We start from the raw sequence: 26,338 nt of genomic DNA on the forward strand, positions 1-26,338 counted from the left end.
CTATGTAGTGAATGACATTAACCGCTAAGAATTCCTACACCACTACAAAATGGCAAACACACTACTGCACTATTTCTGTGATAGGAAACGGTTTCGAACTCAGCTATGGACTGTAAAAAAAATATTTAAATAAAAACTAGGGCTGTCAGCATTAACGCGTTAATCGCGATGCAATTTAAGGGCCGAGTATAACGCGTACATTTGTTTTAATCGCATGCCGCCATTTATTTTATTTTACACTTCACTCAGCTTCGCGTCGTGCAACAAAGCCCCTTAGCTGTTCTAAAATCACTAGACTCTAGCTAGGCTCCTATTTTGACCATTTGCCGCACCTTTACTTATCATCAAGGTGCCATACTTCCTCGTAACACATCCTGCTGCTGCAGGCATGATCATGGGTACTGTACCATTATCCTTCTTTTCAGTGTTTCTCTTGATTCAATAAAAAAGCTGACTAAATTGACCAAAATATTCATCTTTAAAACCATTTATTTATTTCTAAGTTGTTTACAATCGAGCCACAAAAATACCTTAAAACATAATGATTTATTTTTAAAATATTTCCCCATATAAAAGAAATGCAATGCTTTTGTACACATGTTAAATTAGCTGATCATAATGTAAATTACTGTGCCACTAGTAAAGCTCATCTGCTCACACTGACAGCTACACACCTCCAAAAATATGAACTAAGCTCACCACACTTACCTGAGACTCTACACCTGACTGTCCCTGGTCTCCCTGTTCCTCAGTTCTTTCTGTCTCCTTTGCCTGTGACATAGTGACGTTAGTAGGCTATTTCCATAAGCATGAAGATGTTACCAAATTGTCTTGATATGAGGACTTATTGTACTTACTTGGCGTTTTGGTGTACTGAAAAAGGATCTTATGCCTGTTTTTCATTTCTCTGTCATTTTATCTGGGCAACAACAACACAAATCTTTAACGTCAGATGTCTAAATATGAGTTAGTTTCATAGGTTCATCACACGGTCATATTATAATTATAAAATAATTTTGCGTCCTCCACATAAATATTAGGTTTCGTCTGGGACAGAGGATATATATTTAACTGATTAGCCACTTAACTTCATATTCGGTAAAACACAACTCTATATCTTCAATATTAACCCGAATATCAGTTCACACACATAACGTTAGGCTTATCGCTGTGGTAACGTTAGTTGTAGTGGGTGCATTTCTATCCAACAAGCTATTAAATAAGCTAGGTAACGTTACATTATATTACACTAACATAGCAAACTTTTTGTCATGACAAATTTGTTAATTACTCTGCATCATTTCTATTTGAGAAAAGAACAACTTCATCCGATGTTTAATGTGAATAAAACAGCCTTGAACCGCCTACTTACTAATACATTCCTGTCACTACCCGATGTGACTGTGAGTCTAGTGCAGATCCTAAGGTACAGCATGCAGTGGACCAAACCACTGTGAGGCAAGGGAGGGGGGACTCAAAATGTTTCTAAACTTAAAAAGCTTTTTTTGGGGTTTGTATTGTTTTACTACTTACAGAGATATTTTAAGTATACATCATTATGTTATTTACAATACACAGCATTGTTTTAATGATATTTCTAGGGGGGGACAACCATTAGATTTGGGGGGGTCCTGACCTCCCTGGGATTTACGCCCTTTGGCATGATGGAGAAAGACAGCAGCAACACAATTCTGAATGGCGCTTTTTATTTTCCAAAACTCCCAGACGGCTCAGTAGACAAGTCGAAAGCCATATGCACATTGTGTAAAGCCGAATTAAAATATCACAGAAGCACGTCAAGCTTGAGCTACCACCTACGAGCTAAGCATAGTAGTACAGTTAACATGACTTAGGTTGATGCTAACAGGCTCAGGCAAAGCACTATTTTGGAGAGTGCTACTTGCCGAACTGTGGATGAAACCAAATCCAAAAAAAATTCTACAGAGCTTGCAAAATGGGGGGCAACTAACTGCAGACCTGTCAGCATCGTAGAAGACTCGGGTCTTAAAGACATACTACGGTTGATATGTTCTTTATTGTGCAATAATGACAGATTCACAGATTTTTCTTTTGTTTACAGTAAATAAATAATAAACAAATACAAATCTTAAAGTCAAGTTCATAAAGCAACAGAAAAACAGTTCTAAAATGCAAAATAATAGAATTTTAATCATGTGATAAAGAAAAAATGAATCGTTTGACAGCCCTAATAAAAACAATAAAATCTGGATGTTTGCGTTTATACAGCCATGCCTATCAGCCTTCACATGATATTGTCAGTCACATAAATGAGACCTCATTCTAATTCACCCACAGGACCATTCAGAGGTGTCCATCGGCGCTGCGGCCACCATGGCCCACGAGATCGGCCACAACTTTGGCATGAGTCACGACCATGACGGCTGCTGTGTGGAGGCTACCGCTGAGCAGGGAGGCTGTGTGATGGCTGCTGCCACCGGGTGAGCCTCAAGCACTGCATCAGGCTTCAGCACAAACTTGCAAACACTGAGCTGTTGTCGCTAACAGCTTGACATACGAGTATCACTTTAAACAGCTGAAGATAAAAAAACAAATTGCATATTAATGTGGCTGCCTAGAGAACTCGTCACTTGAGATTTTTGATTTCTCCAAGATATAAAAACACAAACCTTTCTACTTTATTGTGATCATCATAGATTTTTAATCACCGTTTTCACATGATCATTTAATTTGATATGAATGAAAGAAAACATGTCCCTGTAGTGAAAGCCTTTGCATGTTGTCCTACAATACACACACACAAACACAAACACAAGGAGCTACTGATGCATCTCTGCAAAGTAAGGACAGAACAGATTAATCTGTAATGTAATATATTTTTGCAAATTTAGCTCCTCAAAAATTTATTAAAAATGTCCCTTTCCAGGCATCCATTCCCACGCGTCTTCAGTCGCTGCAGCAAACGGGACCTGGACAGCTACTTCCAGAAGGGAGGGGGCATGTGTCTCTTTAACATGCCCAACATGAAAGATCTGGTGGGGGGCAAAAAGTGCGGAAACGGCTTTGTGGAGGATGGAGAAGAGTGTGATTGTGGAGAACCTGATGTGAGCACTTTTATTCATTGATAGATGTCTGAACTACTCCCAATATCTAGTGATACATTATTTTTAAAGGACCACACTGATGTTTTGCCTATTATCCTTTTATACTGTGGTCTTTAAGATCTTTAAATGTTTTTTTGTACACTTCCACAATGTTTGACTTTTATTGGTTTCCATATGGTATGATGGAATTGTGATTGCATTACTACACAGTGTAACAGAACTTTTACAACAAAAACAGATCTTTTCTGTGATGTTTACCTATATCAAGTAAGTTTGAAGTGTTAATCAACTTGTTTTTATTAGGGCTGTCAATCGATTAAAAAATGTAATCTAATTAATTACATACTCTGTGATTAATTAATCGAAATTAATCGCATACATAATTAACGGTGCCTGAACCGATACTTTTTAAGAAAGTAAAAGAAAAGGAAAAAAAAGGGTACTAAACAACAGTTGGTGACATTAAAGAACGGCTTGTTTATTGCTAAGGCCATATGGTAAAAATTAAATGATTTAATAATAATGTATAACAATAACTTATTTCACTAGTAAATTGCTGTTGAATGACAAAAACAATCACCAGATGGGAAAAGGACATTTACAATAACTTAAAATGCACCACGAGGCTGTAGTTTACCAGTTTCATTGAACGTCTATGTTGTTTTTCCGACGGCAGCTGCAGATTGTTACATACCGGTGTTGAATCCTCAAACTGTACACCGTTTAGCGTTAGCTGTCAGCATTGTAACCGTGTTTAATCCAGCTACTAGCTAGCGGTAGGCTAACGTTAGCTGCTGTCGAGTATAGTGTTAACTAGCATCACGTGCAGCGGTGTTTGTGTTACCTGTATCGTCTGTTTCAGAGGATCAGAGAGAAGCGCAGACATATCAGTGGCACCAGATTTCGGTAGCCAGGGTTGGCAGGAAGAAGATTTTTACAAGTAAATGTTCCAATCAATGATCCAGGCAGCACATTCTCGTCTCCCTCCTTAATTTTACAGTCCAATGGTGGCTAGAACGGCTCCGGGTCAAACGTCAATATGGAATGGATTAATCTGCGATATTTTTTCTCAGATTAATTAATCGAAATTAACGCGTTATTTTGACAGCCCTAGTTTTTATACTGTACTAAACTGAATATAAAACAATGGCTTTCCATTCAAAATGATCTCACCACAAGGTCCACTCAGTAGCTGTTCTGGAGGTTTCAATCATATCATCATATATCACACAATTTCCCGCAGATGAAGCTGGAAAGTCGTAAAGGAATGTAGATGTTCAAAGTTCTCCTTTCCAGAACCATATGTTTTTTACATTCCTGTTTTTTAAACAAACAAGATTCAACCATAGACTGTATATAAAAATGGAAAGTCAAGCCAATATATCTCGGGTATGGGCTCTGCCATTTTGTAATTTTGGAGCTAGAGTCTGTGCAGTAGTGATCGGGCAGTGGAGTAAAGGTATTGAAGTCCCGCCCATACACCCGCCTGACCAATCGCGAGTCAATCACAGATCATGTCATCATTCGCACATCTTGAGGTTTCACCCTGTTTTTATAGAATCAAATAACTAATAAAACCCAAACTTACCTGAAAAATAAACACTTGAACATTGAGCGTGATAAGAACTACTAAAAATAACAAAAAAAATCATATTTGGGGAAACATTTTTTAGGTCTTTATTTTCGACAGGACAGCTTAGACTTGAAAGGGGAGCGAGAGGGGGAATGTCATGCCGCTGCGTCGAGGACTAAGACTCAAGATTCAAGGTTCAAAATTCTTTATTTTTCCCACAATGGGGAAATTCACACTGTTGAAGCATTTAAAGGTGTTGCAAGGTGTATTTTTGAACTTAGAATGAGCTGTTGCCATTGGCTGATCTATTTTACTCACATCAGCTCTAAAATGTAAATAAGTACATTAGAGTGAAAGTTTTTCTTGGTCTTGGCAATAGAAGCTTGATAAAATAACTTCAACTAAAGGTCCAGTTAGTGGCTTTTTCCAGAGTTTTCAAATTTCATTTGCTGATGACGAAAAGCTAGCAAGTGGACCTTAAGTTAAGATTATTTTGTTAAAAGTATAGGCAAAAAAAAATAGGCTAAGGTAAAGTTTCCTCAGTAACATTATACTCTTATTATTAAGAGTATATTATACTGTTTACATCACCCAATGCATGATGGGAACCGTAGAGCCAAAACCCGGACCATGTTTATCCCAAATAGAAGGAAGATAAAGAAAAAAATGGGTTTTAAAGTCCATTAAATAATAGTTGTCTTATATAATATACAGTATGTGTGTATATGTATTTATGGTATTTGTTAATTTTCACATCACTAGTAGGAATGGCAGCTGTTTTTACTCCTTCACCTCAGGTTTTACTTTGCATAGAGCAGCGTTGTTGCAGCCTCATCAGTTATGCGCTCTACATTGCAACACAGCTGAAAGATTTCTGAAAGTCTCCTCAAATCGGGATAAAGTGTTTGCGCTCAATAAACCCAGAGGTTAAGTAAACCTACTTTGGTTCAAGCAACAGAGCAAATTAAAAACGGAGGAAACAAATTGGTAGCTGACAACAGCAGCACCGCTGACGGGACTGTTTGTTATGACTCCCACTCAGAGCGGAGCTGACAGTCGAGCTCAGGCTGCTGACAAGCCACTTGTTTGTATTGCAAATGAGACAAGCTACAGAATGCTGCATAATGGTCTCACCTTTCGATTTCTAAGTGTATGATACGCATGACATACATATGGGTGTGGAGTTCCAGATTGTAAACTAAAAGCAATCCTCTTCCTGTTTTGTTTGTCTAAGACAGGAAATCAGAGTCCTTTTACAATCAAATATTTTACAACCACCAATATTTTACAGTAAAGTTTAATAGCAGTGTTGTACAGAGAGTAGATTTGTGAAAAGTCACAGAGACATTTTAGTTTTAGAATTCAAACAACAACAAATTCAGTCTTATTGTTCTGATGAACATCACATTACAAAAAGTCAGTGTTTTTTCTTCTTGTATTCACCCGTAATCCCCTTTCTGTTCTCTCTAGCTGATATACTTGGCTTTATTTTCTCTTGCTTGAGTCAAATCCACCATTTGTTTTTAGCCTGGCAACAGAAGATATTGGGCCTCATTCACCAACTGTTCTTACGAAGAAATGTGTTCTTAAACCCCACTTACGCACTTTTTACTTTCACTTTCATTCACTAATGTTTTCTTATCTTGGATTTGTTCTTAGCTAAGAACAAAATCTACGAACACTCAAGAGCACTCTTATGCACATTTGAGTGATGACAATTTGCTCCAAATAATTGGTTACTGCATTTTATTTAATTCTACAGTTGTTTACAATGATAGTACTGTAATGTATTTCTGATCATTTGTTTAAAAAGAAAATCATAGTATGCAAAGAAACACAAACACTACAATTTACATAAGCAATTAAACTGATTTAAATCCTACGTTACTTGGTGATTGATCACGCTATTTATAGGGCCAAAATGGAGTGGTTTTTATTTCGTTACATTTTGCAGCAATTATCTATACTTTCTACTCCACTACATTTCTATAACGTTCCGTTACATTTTCTGATCAGTTTTTCCTCCTGCCAAAACGTCTTCCTGACCGTCACAAGTTTGTCTCAACAGTAAAGGTTGCCATAGATATATGGGGCACCGTCGATCCTTCATCGGCTTCCAAGCCGGCTCCGGTGCTCCAGAGCCCGGGCGGCGCTGCTGACCCTCGGTAATATAGCCTCCGGTAAAAGTGAAAATGTTTGTTTTTTATTATTCCCGTTTTTAAATCATAGTTGCCTCTCCACAGCGTCGTTTACTCCTCCGCCAGGCAGCGTAAGACACATATCTCATATCTTATTTATTTGGCTGGACCTCTTCACATCTCCTCCCCATTGTCGCTGCTTCACACACTTTATTTGCTTACTTGCATGGTTAAAGCAAATACAACCGTCTTAAAATACATCCATGAATAAAATCAACCGCATTCCGATTCTAACAACATATTTCCGTTTTATGCTGGTTAGGATAGGAACTTTTTTTAAAAGCCAGCTGGCCTTGTTTGTGGTAGTGGACATCTTCTACTTTTACTAAAGTAAATATGTCTCTGGTTATTTGTACTGTTAAGTACTGAGATTCAGTACTTCCTCCAGCACTGCAGTGTACACTTGTACATGACTTCATCTGCGACTCCGACAATTATCTCTTGAACGCAGTCTCCCGCTTCCCAGGAGGTGCACAGGAAATGTCATGTCCTTATATGGGAATTTGCGGGACATTTTCTTATGCTAATTAGGAACAACTGGCACCCGCTTTCAATTCAGAAGACGTGGGATTCATCAATCCTAAGAACACAGGTGCGAACAATTCAGCTGTTTAAGAACACGTGATGAATCCGACGTAGACTTTTCTTAGGGACTTTCTTAAGAACATATTTAAGAGAAAACTTAAGAAGATATGAGGAAGTGAATGAGGCCCATTGTCTTTTTGTATGTGACATAACACTAAAGCAGCCACAAAATCACGTCTCTGGATTTAAAAAAATATATATTCTTGTCAACATCTGTTCAAATTGTAACTTGTCAATCACAGTTGTCATTGTCGGGAACTGCTACCTAGAAGTGTCTAGTGTGTGTGTGTAATGGGTACCACTTTCTAATAAGTTACCCTATATAATAGTTTTGTCTGTATAGCATTTTGGTTTATCATTTAAACATGGGTATGCTGGGTGCTGCAGGGCATCTGGAAAGAATGTTTATTAACAACATTAACATTTACAACTGCAAACTTGTAAGTTGTAACAGCCCTTTCTGAATGACTCAGTAATTCTAACTGTTGAACAAGGGAAACATATCTAAACACAGAGGAGCGAGACATGACAACCTTTTTTAATAATTAACATTTAGAACTTAATGTTTATTACCTTTTAAGATAACTTAATAGCATGTATAACTGCTGACCAGATTTATTATCCTTCATCCGACTTACTACCATTTAAAATTGCTGACTTTATGGCTAATTACTAATTAATGACTTACTAACATAGGAGTAAGAGTGACTGACTTAATTTCTATTACCCATTATTATTGACTTAACGACAAGTAAAACTGCTGACTTAATGTTTATTACCTCTTATTAAGGACTTAATAACTTATAACTGCTGACTTAATGTTTATAACCCTTTATAAAGATCTTACTAACTTTTATAACGGCTGACTGGATGTTTATTACCCTTCATTATTGATGACTCACTTACCTTTATAACTGTTATTTAAAAAAAAAAAATTGACTGTCGTTACTTTTGATACTCTTAATAATGCCACGTACATATTAATGCCTTATAAAATGTATAACTGCTTACCAGATGTTTTATTACACCTCACTTACACTTACTAACATTTAAAACTGCAGACCTAATTTTTATTAGCCTTTAATAACAAAAGATTCATCTGTTTTTGTGTGACCCTTTACAGGAATGCACCAATGATTGCTGCAATGCCAATAATTGCACCTTAAAGGAGGAGGCCCAGTGTGCCCATGGAGTGTGCTGCGAGGGCTGCAAAGTAAGAAACACATACACACATGCAGGCAGAGTGGCGTAGGAGGTAGCTCGCCTCGTTTGTAGTAGTATCTCGGTATCATTAGTTCTGTCAGTCATCGTGTCAATGTGTTGACTTATGCTGTACCCACAGCGTGTGTCAGCTCCCATCACAGCAGGGCTCAGTGTCTTCAGATCACACCTACACTTTTCATCTGTGCTCTCATCTCAATGTAAAAATGCAAATAAATTGCTAATTTGTTAGTGGATAGTCACCATTTACACACTCTATCAACTGAAATCGTAAAGGCCTATTTTTTTACAACAAAATGTTGGTGCAGTACCCTCTGAGATTTACCACCTCAGATGTGATTTTCATGTTGTTTCAGATGTCCAGCTCTCCCCTCCCTCCCTCCCCTCTCACTGCTTGTTCATTGTCTCTGCCAGTTGAAGCAGGCAGGTACCATGTGCCGGGGGCCAGCGGGGGCATGCGACCTGCCAGAGTACTGCACCGGGGCCTCTCCTTACTGTCCTGCCAACGTCTACCTGCTGGATGGCTCCTCCTGTCAGTACGGAGTGGCCTACTGCTACAACGGCATGTGCCTCACACACGAACAGCAATGCCTGCAGCTTTGGGGCTACGGTAATCAAAAGTCTATCCCCACACAATACAGACTATACACTTAACCCATTCACTTTATATTACAGAGACGTGCATGCCCTCAGACCAGTGTTACGCCTTTGTTTAAACACTGTGAAAATATGGATTTTACCAGTCAAGGTTTTAAAGGTCAGTGCTTTTATTTTGGGAGTTAAACCACCAATAGTAATAATAATATATTGGTGTAAATTTGCTTTCAGCTACAGTGTAACTGCCAACAAATTTGACAGCAGTTCTACTGCACTGTATATCAGAGTTTATTAATACAATGAATAACATTAGCTGGCACTAGTCTGTCAAAATAAACACTCCTCAAAGAAAGACGGATTTGTTCTTCTTCCCTTTCAGATGTGAAAGCTGCATTCACAAGCATGACAGTGTTTGTTCTGCAGCACAATAGAGCACAATAGATTAGATAAAGTGACAGGTTGACTTTTAATGTGCATCATATTGTTTTATTGTTCTACATTATTCTTTTTACAAAGACTAAAAACAAGGCTTTTCTAAGAGTTGTAGTGCCACTTCCAGGAGAAAACTGACACTTTGAGAATAGAGTTCTCATACAGTAATGTTATAAGAACAAAGTTGTAACTTTATGAGGATAAAGTCACAAAATGTTAACTAAATAAGATTTAACAACTTTATTCTCAGATTTTTTTCTTGATTGATTTTTTCTTTGCCTCCCAGTTGCCCTGATACTGTCATACTTTTCAACTCAATTTACACCCCAGCAATGTTTGTCAGTTATATCTCTCTGTCCTGTAGACTGTTGTTCATTTGGACATTTTCACCTAACAACCAGAAGGTTCCAAAGTTGAGTTTAGGTTAAAACTGTTTTAGAGAGATGCATGGTCATTTTGGAGGCTGTAGTTTGGAGAGCTGTTTAATTATGTAGTATTATACATAAAGGTGTTTCTATTATTTATTCATTGATATTAATGGGCCCTACCATAAAGGCAGGGTTTTATATTTCTATATTGTTTGAAATGGTCTTTACACCCCGACGGCAATAATAATAATAAATAACTCTGCAGCTGCTGTAATCTTATAAAAACGCCCTGTAATCACTGCCTCGCAGTCCACTTGGAATGAACCAATGAAATGCCTCCTTGCCCCGCTGCACGAACTCTACCCCTCCCGTGTCTGAGGTCAATGCGCGTCGTCATTGCTAACAGTAGTCATGTTTGTTTTAAATATTTGGTATGATAATATCAGGTGTTTCCTTATCGGTGAATGAGACATGAAGTAAAATTGCGTTCCCCTCTCCTCTGAAGCGGCGATGCAGCGGTGCTCGTGCATGTCTGTGTGTGGGTCGGAGCTTTTCAGCATTACCAACCCTGCCTTTAATGTTGCAGGGCTAGACTGCATTAGTTTTAGCTAGGTGTAGCTAATAAAATAGCAGCTCAATGTACAGTATATGTTTAGCGTGAAACTGATAGCTTAGCTGCCTTATGAACATGTTGTGTATTGCGTATTTAACTCTAGTAGAAATAATAATAATAATGTGACTTTGTTGTTTAAAAAAACGTTGGCTTTGGAGCTATTCTTGGTAAACAGCTGGTGCAGTGACTGAACACAGCATCATGATCTCATAGTGGGGTTGCCATGTTTAAGTTCTGTTGAAACTCCACTGTGAGGAGGGTTTTTACTGTGTGTATGATGGGCACTGTGATCGCCATCATCACGTCTGCAATAGATAAGCAGGTGGCTGAGACCAGCATTAGCTGTGTCAATCTTTTGCCAAGAGCTTTGTGAGTCAGCACGTTAACATGTGTTGTCTTTGAAGGAGAATGTTGCTAATATTGTTAGCCAGAGTAAGTACAAGAGGTCTGATGGGATATGTTGTGTTTCCAGGAGCCCGACCAGCCCATGATGCCTGCTTTGAAGATGTCAATGCAGCAGGGAATGCTTTTGGGAACTGTGGGAAAGATGAACATGGCAACTACATGAAGTGTGAGAAAAGGTAAGAGATGCTGGTGATACTGACACATCATGACATACATATAAAAACAAAACATATTTTACTCTACAATACAGTAAATAGAGTAGTAGTTTTTTACTTACAACGTAGTAGATACAAGGACTATGGCACAGGGATCTTCAACATGGGGTCCGGGACCCCTAGGTGGGCCTCCAAATTAAAGTTAATTTTTGAAAGTTTTTTCTAAAATTTAAATGTCTTAACATGAATCCAACATATTATTGGCAAATATAAACCCCCACTGATGTTGGGCTGATTGGCCTATAGGTAAGGTAGTCACTAAGATAGCCATTCAAAGATACAGTTAATTCTGAGGGTTCACTGTGCCACATGTGTAACATTAAAAGATGGGGTTTTTTTTAGAGCATACCAGCAATTATTTTAATAGCTTAGTATTCTATGCACTAAAAAGGTAAACACATATATATATAAAGGCTTTGAGCCGCCCTACACGTTATTGCAGGCCCAGTTTAAAATGCAGCTTAATTTAGTAATATTAGTATTTGTGGATGGTGAGTAGAATTTTTAAATAGATCCAGTGTTTTACTGGCAGCCGTGGGGGTTCTTGGAGGACAGGGGTGATGTGGTCTCTGCGGCAGATGCCAGTAAGCATGCAACATTTGTTTTTTTTGCTCAACTTTTCATGATTCCTAACATACAAACACTCTCACACAAAGTCAGACCCTCTGTGCACCGTCAACACAGGTCTCTGAGATTCCATGGCACAGTGCCAGAGCTAATTAATGTAGTCAAATTAGCGACTTAGCTATGTAAATGAGGCTGTGGATTAAAGTCGTTGACGGCAGCCTCGTATGATCCGTCACTGCTCACATCCATTATGGAGTCTCACCGGAGTCATTAGAGTTTTTTCGGCCACAGTGAGTCAGAGAGTTGATTAGAGGATATGTAAATGCACTATGTGCCTGTTATTAAGACGTGAATAATGTACACAGAGCTGCTATCTGCCCATCATTCTTTAATCTTTTTCATTTGTTTTCTTTGTGATGCGTGCGTGCCTGAATCTCCATATTAATCTGGAATCTCCCTCAACAAGTGTTGGAAATAGTTGTAAAGAACAGTGCTGGTACAAGAGGCCATAGCAGCAGAGATATAAACAACTAATTTCTTATATAATTCTGAATCAGATCACAGTTGATGCATTATTTCTTATCATCTGTCAAACTCCCTCAAGCCTCTGAGACTCAGAAAGAGAGGCTGAATAGGCCTGTTACCCGTGAAGAAGTGATAGAGGCTATCAGTGACTTACAAAATAACAAGGCCCCAGGACCTGATGGGCTGACCCCTGAATTTTATAAAGCTTTTGGAGACCTGTTGGTTGACCCTCTTCTTAATATGCTATTCCATTCCTTTGATTATGGGGCTCTCCCTGACACTATGATGGATGCAAACATTTCCTTAATTTTAAAGAAAGGCAAACCTTCAGATGAATGTGCTTCCTACAGACCAATTGCCCTGCTGGATGTAGACCGAAAATGATTGGCTAAAATTCTGGCTAAGAGGCTTGAGGTTGTCCTTCCAGATTTAATTTCGGTGGACCAAACTGGGTTTATATTGGGTCATAACTCACGCAATAATGTAAGGAGACTATTGAACCTCATACAGTATGGTTCAACGTCAGAGGCCAAATCTCTCGTCATCTCGCTTGACGCAGAGAAGGCCTTTGACAGGATTGAGTGGCCCTACCTGCTAGGTGTTCTTTCAAAATGTAACCTTGGTGACAACTTTATTAAGTGGATATTTCTATATATTATCTATATGCTGCCCCTCGTGCCTCTGTTATTACAAATGGCCTGAGGTCTTCCCCGTTCTCGGTAAGACGGAGCACTAGACAGGGTTGTCCGGCCTCGTCACTTTTATTCGCCCTTGCCATGGAGCCCCTAGCAGAGGCCATTAAATCTGATCCTTTGGTGACAGGCATTGAAGTGGGCCCCACGTGTCATAAAATCTCACTCTACTGTGATGATGTCTTCCTTTACCTAAGCAGTCCTGAATCTTCTATCACACGGGTTGTTGACATAATTCATTTCTTTGGCAGATTTTCAGGTTATAAAATTAGTTACTCTAAATCTGAAGCTATGCCCCTCGCTTCTCATGTATCTTGGTCTCCGCAATGCTCTGCCCCTCTCCGCTGGTCCCCATCCGGTTTTGTCTGGGCATACACATTACTCCCTTACTCTCAGGCCTCTACAAAGCCAATTTTGTACCTGCAATTGGTAAGATTAAGGAAGACCTGGCCCAATGGACAGCTTTGCCACTGTCTCTCCTAGGTAGGGTACGGTTATTGTATCCTTTCCAAATTATCCCAGCCCAAGAAAATCACTTTCTGTTATAAACAGCTCTTTGACTTCCTTTCTTTGGAAGAACAAGAAAGCCAGGTTGAAACCTACTACACTACAGCACCCCCTCGAGGAAGGGGCCCTGTCAGTACCGGATTTTAGGCGCTATCAGTTAGCATCTCTTTGCGCCTATACTTGGCACTGGTTTGAAAAGGGCGCTGAATCCACCTGGCTTAGTTAAGTGGCTGCCCCAGTGACGTCTTTGCATCATATATTATATGCATCTAAGGGGTGGGCTCGCCTTAATTTAAAGGGCAATTTTATTTTACAGAATACTTTAAAAGTCTGGAGGATGATAAGAAAGTTAGAAGACCAAGTTTTTTTTTCTCTCCTCACACCTGTTCATTTGAACCCAGATTTTCCTCTGGTCTGGTCGACCAAGCCTTCTCAATGTGGTTTAGTAGGGGTATAAAGACTGTGGGTGACTGGCTGACAGAGGGCACTGTGTTGTCTTTTGATCAGCTCAGAGACGAGTACAATCTTCCGCAGAATAACTTCTTTAGGTATTTCATTCTTTCTAATTCTAAGTTGTATCCTAATGGGTTTCCATCTCAGTTATGGAGAAGGCTGTCCAGAAGCCTGACTCCAGGAAACTTATTAGCAGGTTTTACAAGGCCATGTCAATTTCAACCAGTGATTGTACGGTTCATGTCAGATCTCTCTGGGAAGTGGATTTTGGGGAGACTATCTTGGACGATGTGTGGGATGGGGTTAGGCCCTGCAGGTTGCTTATTTCCCAACAAAGTCAGGGAGATGCAATTTAGGGTCATACACAGGCTCCAAATCACACCGATGAAACAAATAAGTTTAACCCATTGCTCTCGAAATTTTGTAATAAATGTAAGATTTCTGAAGGTACATATTTCCACTGTATATTTGAATGCCCCTTCATTAATGACTTCTGGGTCAAATATGTAAGGAAATTGATGTACAAGAAAAAAATAGCTCTTACTCCTGTCAGCTGTATTCTGGGGTTAAATCCTAAAGCATTGGGTCTCTTTTCGCTTTTTCGAAATCTGGGATCCCTTCTTGGACTATATTGGGGAGGATGGTGCACGGACCCTTTTTTTTTTTGTTATTTTTGGTCTTAGTTGTTTTTAAGTGGGCTAAAAGGAGGGCTTTATTTTTTACTCTGTGGATGTCTTACTTTATGTTGTATGTGCCCCTTGGAAATTCAATAAAGATATGTTAAAAAAAAATACAAATAAAGTGTTGGCATTAAGGATGGATCTACAATATGTGGGGTATACAATATATGACTACAATACTACAATTTGTGTTTTCTTTGTCAGTATAGCCTTATAGAATGTATTGTATTATGTAGATCATAAAGTGGAATTTTCAAAGCCAATTAGAAAATAATTATTGTTTTTCAAGACTTGTTAATCAAAATGACAAAATCTATGTTTATATGCTGTAGTAGATCAGAAATGACAAAAAGTAATTACTCTTACATCCATGCAAGTTGATAAAATTTCAACTTGAGTGATTAATATGCCCTAGTCCTGATGCTTTAAGACTCTACTGGAGTTCCTGGGTTCTGAGATTAGTCAGAGGCTGAGCTGTCAACACACACATTTTCACTGCACCTTGGTTTCTGCTGATGATGTAAATCTTTAAAAACGCCTCACAAATGCATAGTTTTTTTCCAGTAATTACCTTAAACAGCTGGACACTAATTTTAATAAACATTACTCAAGCAGGAGTACATCTATACACACAATACATGTTAGTACATGCAGTTATTGTTAGGTTAGGCTCTGCACATGGTGGAATATCACCAGACTTAAATGATGAATTATGGCTTGTGAGGCTCATACTGGAAAAACAAACTGCCATCGTGTGCTGGAGCAGCTGGTAATTCACAACACAGATTCACTGACGGAAGTCAAACTTTGGCTGATAAATATTGGTAAAGAGAAATGCAGTCTACCCATGCTACCTGCTGCTCCACTGGAGCTGCTCAGCAGACAGCCAGGCTCAGTGAGAGTGTGTGAGGCTGTTTGTCTGTAAAGCAGAGTTGCTAACGACTGGCCCGTATCAAAAGTATAGGACAAATGTTTCTTTGTGTGTGCTTGTATTCCTGCCCAGTGATGCCAAGTGTGGTAAGATCCAGTGCCACAGTGCAGCCAAGAAGCCCAAGGGCACTAACGCCGTCTCCATCGACACCACCATCAAGACAGATGGCATTGAGGTGAAGTGCCGCGGCACCTACGTCTACAGCACCCAGGACGGCCAGGGCGACCTGCCCGACCCCGGCCTTGTCATGACCGGCACCAAGTGTGGAGAGGGCAAGGTTGGTCCGCACAGGGCTGGGCTTTAGGAGTCAGTAACTAATTAGCTAATATAGTTATTATACTATGTCATGATTGAATAGATGAATAGTGCAACAGTTTACATAAACAGTTTTTCCTGCATCACAGCATGGAATGACCATAAAGTTAATAGGGTTTTTTGATCAATACCAAAACTTGACTCAAAAATTACTGTATCTGGCCACCTGCCGAGAAAATGAATACCTGCCTGGTATTTTGAATTTGCCTGCAATTGAAGAGGGTGCAGAGAGAAGGCAACTGGCAGCGCAACACACCTTAGTCACAAAGGATTTAAAGCTTTATTCTCAAGCCAAAAGAACAAATGCCAGAGCAGGGTTTCTGCTCTATCTGTACACTGATGTACTACCTCTTCGAAAGACATTTCTTTTGGATCTCTCAAGTTTGTTGGCTTAATCCTTTCTACTGTGGTTCTGTTTGCAAAGGCTATCGTAGCTCAAGACACAAGTTCCTGTTAAAGTGATGGGATAAAGTGTGTTTACATGCACCAATGCATTTAAGGTTATGATGTAGCTGTATTATGTGTACTGTAGTTGGGGCTGCAGATCCAGGTTGGGGAAATATTATAGCGGCGGCCTGATAGTAGTAACTGGAAAGAGTTATGCAGGGGTAGTGGGATCTTTGTCATGTGATTGGCTTTCCTTTCATTGCTTGGGTGTAAAGTACTGATGATGATGTAGTTTGGGTTTGTCCAGTTATTTTACTTGCTTGCTTAATGATCTGGGAAAGCTTCGATTTGTTCTTAACAGAGATGAGTTATTTTTCAATTTCAGTTACATAAATGTTGAAAGCTTAACCTATGTGAATCCAACAAAGGGAAGGGTTGGAATTTGATTGGCCTCCCCAACCTACAGTAACTGTAGTGTTCTGAATTCAGATGTTGGCTTCATGGAAACCACTTGTGAAGCCTAACTTCCAAGTTCCTGGCAAGTTATATGGCCCTACGTAATTATTCCAAGTAAAGATAGTAGTTTCTTGTCCGTGTTCTCATTGCTATTAGTCATTAATATTCTCCTTCTGATAATGAATACCAGCCCACTTGATACAAAGCTAAATGTCACGTACGTCCCAGTACGTCTGTTCTGTATCTGAGTTTGTTTAAGGCACTTTATCGGATAATGATTTAAGTCAGATGCTGAGTGGAATATAAATGTCCAAGTAAACCCACCTAGAGACACACAAAAATCATACAAAATAAGTGCTGAATTATGCATTTTATATATATATATATATATATAAAAATGTGCAGTGTATGCACACACTCACTCACACATTCACACACACAGGAGTAACTGCAGTCTTCTCCATTCCACCAGTAAATTCTTTTTGTCTGTCTGTCTATATTGCTTTCCCTCTGCAGCACACTCCAGCCACTTGAATTCCATTTCAGCTATTGTGCGGGTACACTGAAAGGACTGAATAGTGCTGCATGAGTAATGTATTATAAATAGGCAGTAGAGAATATTGTCTGCCATCCAGCATGATGAATTTTGAGTCATCACATTGAACAGGCCTTTTCTCAGCAATAAATGCATACATAGCACAGAGGTGCTGCTTCTAATCATACAGTCACACATTCACCTACACTAAATTGATTCCCATGCTAACAATAGTATAGCAACAACAACAGGCAGAGCAGGAGATACAGTACTAACGCAAATACTAATATTAGTGCGTATACAACTCAGTGATGGACCTGCAGTTTGCAAGAGATGCCTCCAACAAGACTTAAAAATACTTTTTTTACTGCTGTTGTTTAACCCTACCCCGATTCCATGAATTCACAAAGCTTTTAAATGTTCACAGCAAATTATTTTATTATTTCTACACATCACAGAGCAACTATAGCAGTGTAATGTTAAAGTCAGGGACCTCTGTAAAAGGAATAATACCATTTTTTTAAATGCACTCATGCACTTTTCTCTGAGTTTGAGATGGGAAGATTAATACAGGAATAAAATCAACAAGACAGAAACAAGGTACAGACACAAGATAAAAATCAAAGCAGCTTATAAAATGTAATACGGTCATGCATAAAAAAACATAACTTTAAAGAATTAATACAATCTCAGTTTTGTTCTCTTCGGCGGCACCTATAGCGATAAGCAGTAATTGAACGTGTGTTTTTGGATCTCAATTCTGAGATCCAAACAGTGTCGCCTTGTCTTGATTTTTCCTGGGAATGTGGCCAAAGCTAGCCCGGTTGACATCAGACCCTTCTCAGTTGTAACTGAGAGTGGGTCTGGGAAAGGTTCATTGAAAGTTCATTTCCAAAGGGGCGTCACCAACAGACGCCGCTCAAATGCCTCTGGGCGCATTGGATAGTCCAACCAATCAGACCAATGATCCAGGTGACGCTGCGCTTCGGTAGCCGCCATGTTGAATGTAAACAAAAAGCTGCTTGCCATCGCTGCGCTATCGTCGGCGCGTAAAGCCCGCCTCAACGGTTGTGATTGGTGCAAAGCCCGCCTCAGCGGTTGTGATTGGTGCCTCGATTTTGGGGACATTGGAAATGGGTTTGAATGGGCTTTTCGCCACACTGACTTGCAGAGCAAATCTCAAATTTGCCGGAAGTTTGTCAGGGTTTACCCAGGCTAAGCCAAAGTCATTATCATACTGCAAATGCAAGTGCTTTCATCAGTGGGCCTTAGGCTCTATCACTATTGTGTTACCTAATTTGGTGATGACTAACTTGTTCATTTAAAAAATCTTAACTGGTTGACGGTGGGGAAAAAATTACTTATATGAAGATGCTGCTCACTTAGAAAATAGTAAAAAGATAAATATAAAATAAATAAAAAAAACATGGTACCAAAGTAGTTAAATAATTATTTTTCACTACAAAGAGAAATAATAGCCACTTTACAAGAGGTAGCTTGACAGATTGTTTTCCTATTCAATAGTGTAGGTAGGAAAACATTTGTCTACAGTGTTGTAAAGTGGCCTTAAAGAAATGGTTACAAAGTACCATGTGGCATTCTCAATTTAAATTCTAAATGTTTTACTTTTATGACAAAGAAACCAAAAAGCATGTTAACATAGCTACCCCGCCTGCTATTATATGTTGTTTGTATTGTCTGTACTTGTGCTGTTTTATCTTGTGACGTAATATGTGTTTTACTAGAGAACCACAATGAAAAAAAGCCTACAGTCTTTATTGTGTTTGTATCCTCTGTGATTTTTGTCTGCTGTGCAGTGGTATATGTGGTTCTTTTTAAAATCATCAAATTAATTAAACTCGAACAAACATATTTAAATGAAAATCAAATTATTACTTTAACACCAATTACTTGTGACTTCACTTGGACTGGAGGCTTTTGACTGGTAATGACTTGTTACCCCACCTCAAGCCCCAACATTTAAAAATGATATAAATAAATGTGCAGCTAATCAACCCTTAATTTTCCAGACAATGGATATACAGTACTTAAAATCAATCCCTGTCACAGGAATAACAGCTCAGCTTCTAAATGTTTTTAAGTTTGTTCAGAAATTATAAATAGGAAGCATGAATTAACTGAACTAACCCTAACCCTTTCTCTCCATTATTGATGTAAATGGTTATTAAAATGAGTATTAGAGCAGCAGAAGAGACCAAATCTGTTTGGTAAAAGCAGCTCAATAAACAACATTACAAGCTGTAAAAGCCAGTCTGAGAAAGTAGTGATTTGGGAAGTGATTTAAAAAAGAATACTGATGCTGCTAGGCCAATCTCCTCAGGCAGCCAGGTTGTTCCGAAGCCCAAGGGCACTGGCAGAAGGCAGATCAAAGTATGTATATCTGTGTGAGTGTGCACTGTAATCTCTAACACAGTATGTGATCTTCTTCTTGTGTTGCCACAGGTGTGCAAAGACCGCCGATGCCAAAATGCCTCTTTTACCGAGCTGGAGACTTGCATTGCACGCTGTCGCGGCAAAGGGGTAGGCACGCACACACTGAGCATACAGCATACAGAGCCATGCAACAGACTCAACTCACTTAGCTGCTGATCACGGCTGCCTAATCTTATTGTCACACTGTGTCCTTGGGCAAAGGTAGAGCTTTGCAGCGCTGTCACCAGACTGTTGTAAAAGGCAGGAAAATAGATGGCTGGAATACAACAGCAACTGAAGTGATGAACTATTCATTGGAGCAGTACAAGCAAGCCTTAGGCAGATAAGCAGGGAATCATACATTGTTTATGAGTCGGTAACCAAGCTCCGTGGAGTGGAAGTGTTTGGGGCTTAAACACTTGTTACTTTAAGCTACACCGGCTATAGTACTTCACATGGTGCTCCATCAGGTCAGCGGTAGTTGGTGGTTCAGTTAGTCGAGATTGGTGTCTGTGAGCCAGGTACAGAGCATCGTGAGCTGCCGGTCGTTGTTGGTGGTTCAGTTACCTGAGCATAGGTGAATGCGAGTCGGTACAGAGCACCATGAGCTGTCTGTCATTTCAGCGGAGATTATGGTTAAGTTTAGGCAAGAAAAAGTGAGCATTAAGATTAGGCACCAAAACAACGTTTAAGTTTAGGAAAAAGATCATGGTTTGTATTAAAACACTAAGGAACATGCATTTACTGGGTGAAAATCTTTTGTTTTCCCTCGGGAAGCGAACTCTGCTCCCTGGCTTGAACGTCCTGTGATTTAACACCTACCCATCCACCCCAACCACCTCCCTAGCTGCGTTCTTATACAGCAGCAGTCAATGTGGTGCACAGAGCAAAAAAGAAACGTGGAAATCATACTAATTACAGTGCTTATCTTTTCATAGCTTTTCGAACGTATGGTTTGTGAGAACAGGCTGCTAAAATAAATACTGCAGACTGGCCAGATTTATGGCAGCTGACTGATGACCTACTGCCTCCTGGTGATTTCTGTCACCAGTATTAGCGCATTAGTGTAGTGACGAGGACATATCCCTCACTGGCTTCCCACTGGCAACATGGTTAATTGTGTTTTCTAGAGATCATGAATATACAAGAAATAGAACCACTGGTTTCTCCATCCATCCATCTTCGTCTGCTTATCCGGGGTCGGGTCGCGGGGGCAGCAGCTCCAGCAGGGGACCCCAAACTTCCCTTTCCCGAGCTACATTAACCAGCTCCGACTGGGGGATCCCGAGGCGTTCCCAGGCCAGGTTTGAGATATAATCCCTCCACTTAGTCCTGTGTCTTCCCGAGGCCTCCTCCCAGCTGGACATGCCTGGAACACCTCCCTAGGGAGGCGCCCAGGGGGCATCCTTACCCAAACCACCTCAACTGGCTCCTTTCGACGCAAAGGAGTAGCGGCTCTACTCCGAGCTCCTCACGGATGACTGAGCTTCTCACCCTATCTCTAAGGGAGTAACCAGCCACCCTCCTGAGGAAACCCATTTCGGCCGCTTGTACCCTGGATCTCGTTCTTTCGGTCATGACACAGCCTTCATGACCATAGGTGAGGGTAGGAACGAAAATTGACCGGTAGATCGAGAGCTTTGCCTTCTGGCTCAGCTCTCTTTTCGTCACAACAGTGCGATAAATTGAATGTAATACCGCACCCGCTGCACCGATTCTCTGACCAATCTCCCGTTCCATTGTCCCCTCACTCGCGAACAAGACCCCAAGGTACTTGAACTCCTTCACTTGGGGTAAGGACTCATTCCCTACGTGGAGTGCACTCCATCGGTTTCCTGCTGAGAACCATGGCCTCAAATTGTTTTCCAGATCCACAAAACACATGTAGACCGGTTGGGCATACTCCCAGGCTCCCTCCAGGATCCTTGCAAGAGTAAAGAGCTGGTCCGTTGTTCCCACGACCAGGACGGAATCCGCATTGTTCCTCTTCAACCTGAGGTTTGACTATCGGCCGAACCCTCCTTTCCAGCACCTTGGAGTAGACTACCAGGGAGGCTGAGAAGTGTGATACCCCTGTAATTGGCACACATCCTCTGGTCCCCCTTTTTGAACAGGGGAACCACCACCCCTGTCTGCCACTCCTTAGGTACTGTCCCAAACTGCCATGCAGTGTTGAAGAGGCGTGTCAACCAAGACAGCCCCTCCACACCCAGAGCTTTCAGCATTTCTGGACGGATCTCATCAATCCCTGGGGCTTTGCCACTGTGGAGTTGTTTGACTACCTCAGCGACTTCCACCACGGAAATTGACGACAATCCCCCATCATCCTCCAGCTCTGCCTCTGACATAGAGGGCGTATTAGTTGGATTTAGGAGTTCCCTCAAAGTGCTCCTTCCACAGCCCTATTACCTCCTCAGTTGAGTTCAACAGCGTCCCATCCTTACTGTACACAGCTTGGATGGTTCTACGCTTCCCCCTCCTGAGGTCCATCCATCCATCTTCATCCGCTTATCCGGGGTCGGGTCGCGGGGGTAGCAGCTCCAGCAGGGGACCCCAAACTTCCCTTTCCCGGGCCACATTAACCAGCTCCGACTGGGGGATCCCGAGGCGTTCCCAGGCCAGGTTAGAGATATAATCCCTCCACCTAGTCCTGGGTCTCCCCCGAAGCCTCCTCCCAGCTGGACGTGCCTGGAACACCTCCCTAGGGAGGCGCCCAGGGGGCATCCTTACCAGATGCCCGAACCACCTCAACTGGCTCCTTTCGACGCAAAGGAGCAGCGGCTCTACTCCGAGCTCCTCACGGATAACTGAGCTTCTCACCCTATCTCTAAGGGAGACGCCAGCTACCCTCCTGAGGAAACCTATTTTGGCCGCTTGTACCCTGGATCTTGTTCTTTCGGTCATGACCCAGCCTTCATGACCATAGGTGAGGGTAAGAACAAAAACTGACCGGTAGATCGAAATTTGAACATTGTCCACTCGGGTTCAATGCCCCCAGCCTCCACAGGGATGCACGAAAAGCTCCGCCGGAGGTGTGAGTTGAAAGTCTGTCGGACAGGGGCCTCCTCCAGACGTTCCCAATTTACCCGCACTACCCGTTTGGGCTTACCAGGTCTGTCCAGAGTCTTCCCCCACCCCCTGACCCAACTCACCACCAGATGGTGATCGGTTGACAGCTCCGCCCCTCTCTTCACCCGAGTGTCCAAAACATACGGCCTCAGATCAGATGAAACGATTATAAAATCGATCATTGACCTTTGGCCTAGGGTGCTCTGGTACCAAGTACACTTATGAGCATCCCTATGTTCGAACATGGTGTCTGTTATAGACAATCCATGACTAGCACAGAAGTCCAACAACAAACAACCACTAGTTTAGATCAGGGAGGCCATTCCTCCCAATCACGCCTCTCCATGTGTCTCCATCATTACCCATGTGCGTGTTGAAGTCCCCCAGCAGAACTATGGAGTCCCCGACTGGAGCCCCATGCAGGACTCCACTCAAGGTCTCCAAGAAGGCCGAATACTCCGAACTCTTGTTTGGTGCATATGCACAAACAACAGTCAGAGTTTTCCCCCCCACAACCCGCAGGCGTAGGGAGGCGACCCTCTCGTCCACCGGGTTAAACTCCAACGTAGCGGCGCTCAGCCGGGGGCTTGTGAGTATCCCCACACCCACCCGGCGCCTCACACCCTGGGCAACTCCGGAGAAGAAAAGAGTCCAACCCCTATCCAGGAGTATGGTTCCAGAACCAAGACTGTGCATAGAGGTAAGCCCCACCAGATCTAACCGGTAGCGCTCCACCTCCCGCACAAGTTCCGGCTCCTTCCCCCACAGAGAGGTGACATTCCACATCCCCAGAGCCAGCCTCTGCTGCCCGGGTCTGGTCCGTCGAGGCCGCTGACCTTCACTGCCACTCATGTGGCAGCGCACCCGACCCCAGCGGTTCCTCCCACAGGTGGTGGGCCCATGGGATGGAGAGATGTCCGCCATGTAGCTTTTTCGGGCTGTGCCCGGCCGGGCTCTGTGGCAAACCCGGCCACCAGACGCTCGCTGACGAGCCCTCCATCTGGTCCTGGCTCCAGACGGGGGCCCCGGGCTTCCTCCGGGCAGGGTCACTTCATCCCTTCCTCGATGTTTCATAGGATTTTTTAACCAAGACTGTGCGTAGAGGTAAGCCCCTCCATTCTAGCTTTGTAACTCTGTGTCAGTAAGGCCTAGAATCACCCTGACACTTGTACCCAAAACTTGAGAGTGTTACCTTTCCAATGATATCAAGCACACCCCAGAGTGTCAAAGTATATGGGAGCCGTACCACTTTTAATTTGGACCACTTTCACCATTTGGGTATGTTTAGACTAAAAAGCATTGAATTTCAAGAGTGTTTCCAGTTGTTAGGGAGTATTGTATATGTGAATGTATACAGTTTTTAGTGTCTTTAGAGGGAGCTGTGTTTTTTTGAATCTTCAATCATCGTAGCTGTCACCGCTCATGCTGCTCAGTTAAGTTAAAAAAACACCAGAGAATTTCCCCATTGGATCACTGCCAGTCACAAGGGAGCTATACCATTAAAGGTCCAATATGTAATATATTTACTTTAATAAATCCAAAAATGACCCCAAATGCATCATTAGATATTAAGGAAATATGCTAAGTTGAAATACTATCTTTTCTGACAACAATGCTAATGCCATTATTTTCTCCTTTTTGAAATTTGCATTCCGTGGCGGAATTTCTGTTTGTGTTTTAGCCTGTGTGTTGTTTTCAACTGCCCAGTTTGACAGCCAGGCCGGGTTGCCAGATATACCTGTAAAAACGTAAACCCAGCACGCTACAGTTGTAACGTCAGTACAGCCATGAAAGCAGCAAACAAAGGAACAGGATCAACGAAGATAGATTCTACCCGACCTAAAAAAAAAAAAACTGCATGTTTCTAACAGTTGCGTGACCAGAGACGTAAATATTGGAGATGTATTTGAAAGGTGGAGACAGCTTAGAGCCCAAAAGGACGCAGAGTTGGCTAATTTCTTCCTGAACAGGTAGCTAAGCATTAGCTTCAGGCTAATTTATCACGGCTACAAGGGACGGGTATTTTATGTAATTTCAACATTTGTGTAATTATATAGCTACAGTACCCGAGTTGGTTACTTGCAAAAACAATTGAGACACAGCCAGTAAAGTGATCCTGACTGGTCCTGGCTAATGCTGCCATGCTAACTCTGCTAACTGCTAAAGTTAACGGAGGACCAGGCCAGGGGCCACGGCTGTTTACAACATGTAGCCTGTTCAGCGGCCGTAGCTGGTGAGTTATTTTAAGTCAAGAGCTGTAAATTGGAAAGGACTGAGTTTGCAGTGTGTTTAGCAATAGTTAATTCTAAGCCAATAAAGTGTGTTCAGTCGGGTGGAGAGAACAGCAAGGTAGTGTTATTTTTGGCGGTTCCTACCGTAGCTAATTTGGTAACACTTCACTTGAAGGTATCTACATAAGAGTGACATGACACTGTCATGAACACAATGGCGAGGTTGTTGTTTTAAGCGGTTCCTACCATAATTCTAAACATAGGAAGTGTGTCTGTTGGGTACAGAGCTCCTTGTGAGCACGGGCTTTTATGACTGTCAATATAGCCAGCATCTAACGTTAGCTACTCCACTGTGCTGTGAAGTAATGTCTGGCTATGTGGGACAAGCGTCTTTGTGAATGCTGCAGTCTCAGCCTGGCAACCTCCGTGAACTTCAAGTCTGGGGAGGAGGGGGCGAGGGAGACGACTCTCTCCAGTATTTTGAATTTATACTGCAGTAACTATTTTAAGCACTAGTTGTCAGTATTACATATTGCACCTTTAAAGATTTGAGGTGTTTTTTTTAGAAAATGTATTTATTTTGTATATTTTACCCTAATTTGTGCCAGTTTGGAAGACCCAGTTCCATCTGCATTGCAGTGTTAATTTTGACAGCAAATTCAGATTTAGTCTTTTGAATAACACACCATTTAGTCTTATTTTAGTCATCTTTTAGTCTTAGTCTAGTTTTAGTCGACTAAATATTAGCAGATTTTAGTTGACTAAATCTACAGTGGATTTAGTTGACTAAATGTTTCTTCAGAATTTTTGGTCATTGGCAGTATCCATCAGTCTGTTATGGAATGGTATTAAGGTTTGAATATGCAATACAGACACAGATTTAACGGTCCGTCCTAGACCTAGCTCTGACATTTCTGTTGTTCATGAGACATGTCATTGCCCTCGGACCGGGTGCACTGCAAAACATTAGCGTGTTGCTAACGAGCGAAGTCAACTGAAATCAGCCAAAGCTGTGTAACTAAGACTGTGCAATTAAACACAACTACTGTTGTGAAAACGTCCTCGAAACTGTGCAAAGTTCTGCAAACTCGTCCTCTTGTGTAACTGCTGCTGCATTTGTTTAGCTGTTGCACCTGCATTTGCCGCGGCTTTTTAAAACGGCTCTGCTGCTTCCGCATAAATCAACCTACCCTCAAAGATTCGCTCTGATTGGATTTCTTCCCAACTTGTCCCACAAAAAAGAGTGGTTCTGATTGGATCTCTTCTC

The 26,338-nt window shown here is 41.4% G+C and overlaps 1 protein-coding gene across 1 annotated transcript in view; it reads left to right on the plus strand.

Annotated features, from left to right (window-relative positions):
• The window catches only part of adam19a (ADAM metallopeptidase domain 19a), a 313,483-nt gene that overhangs the window by 270,192 nt on the left and 16,953 nt on the right, over positions 1-26,338 (plus strand). Inside the window, exons 11-17 of the mRNA XM_078275712.1 lie at positions 2,317-2,459; positions 2,906-3,083; positions 8,563-8,652; positions 9,075-9,270; positions 11,143-11,251; positions 15,718-15,922; positions 19,802-19,879. Coding sequence (XP_078131838.1) covers positions 2,317-2,459; positions 2,906-3,083; positions 8,563-8,652; positions 9,075-9,270; positions 11,143-11,251; positions 15,718-15,922; positions 19,802-19,879 — 999 coding nt within the window. The remainder of the gene's footprint in view (positions 1-2,316; positions 2,460-2,905; positions 3,084-8,562; positions 8,653-9,074; positions 9,271-11,142; positions 11,252-15,717; positions 15,923-19,801; positions 19,880-26,338) is intronic.

The sequence above is a fragment of the Sander vitreus genome, chromosome 19 (genome assembly GCF_031162955.1).
Source record: "Sander vitreus isolate 19-12246 chromosome 19, sanVit1, whole genome shotgun sequence".
Lineage (NCBI taxonomy): Eukaryota > Metazoa > Chordata > Actinopteri > Perciformes > Percidae > Sander > Sander vitreus.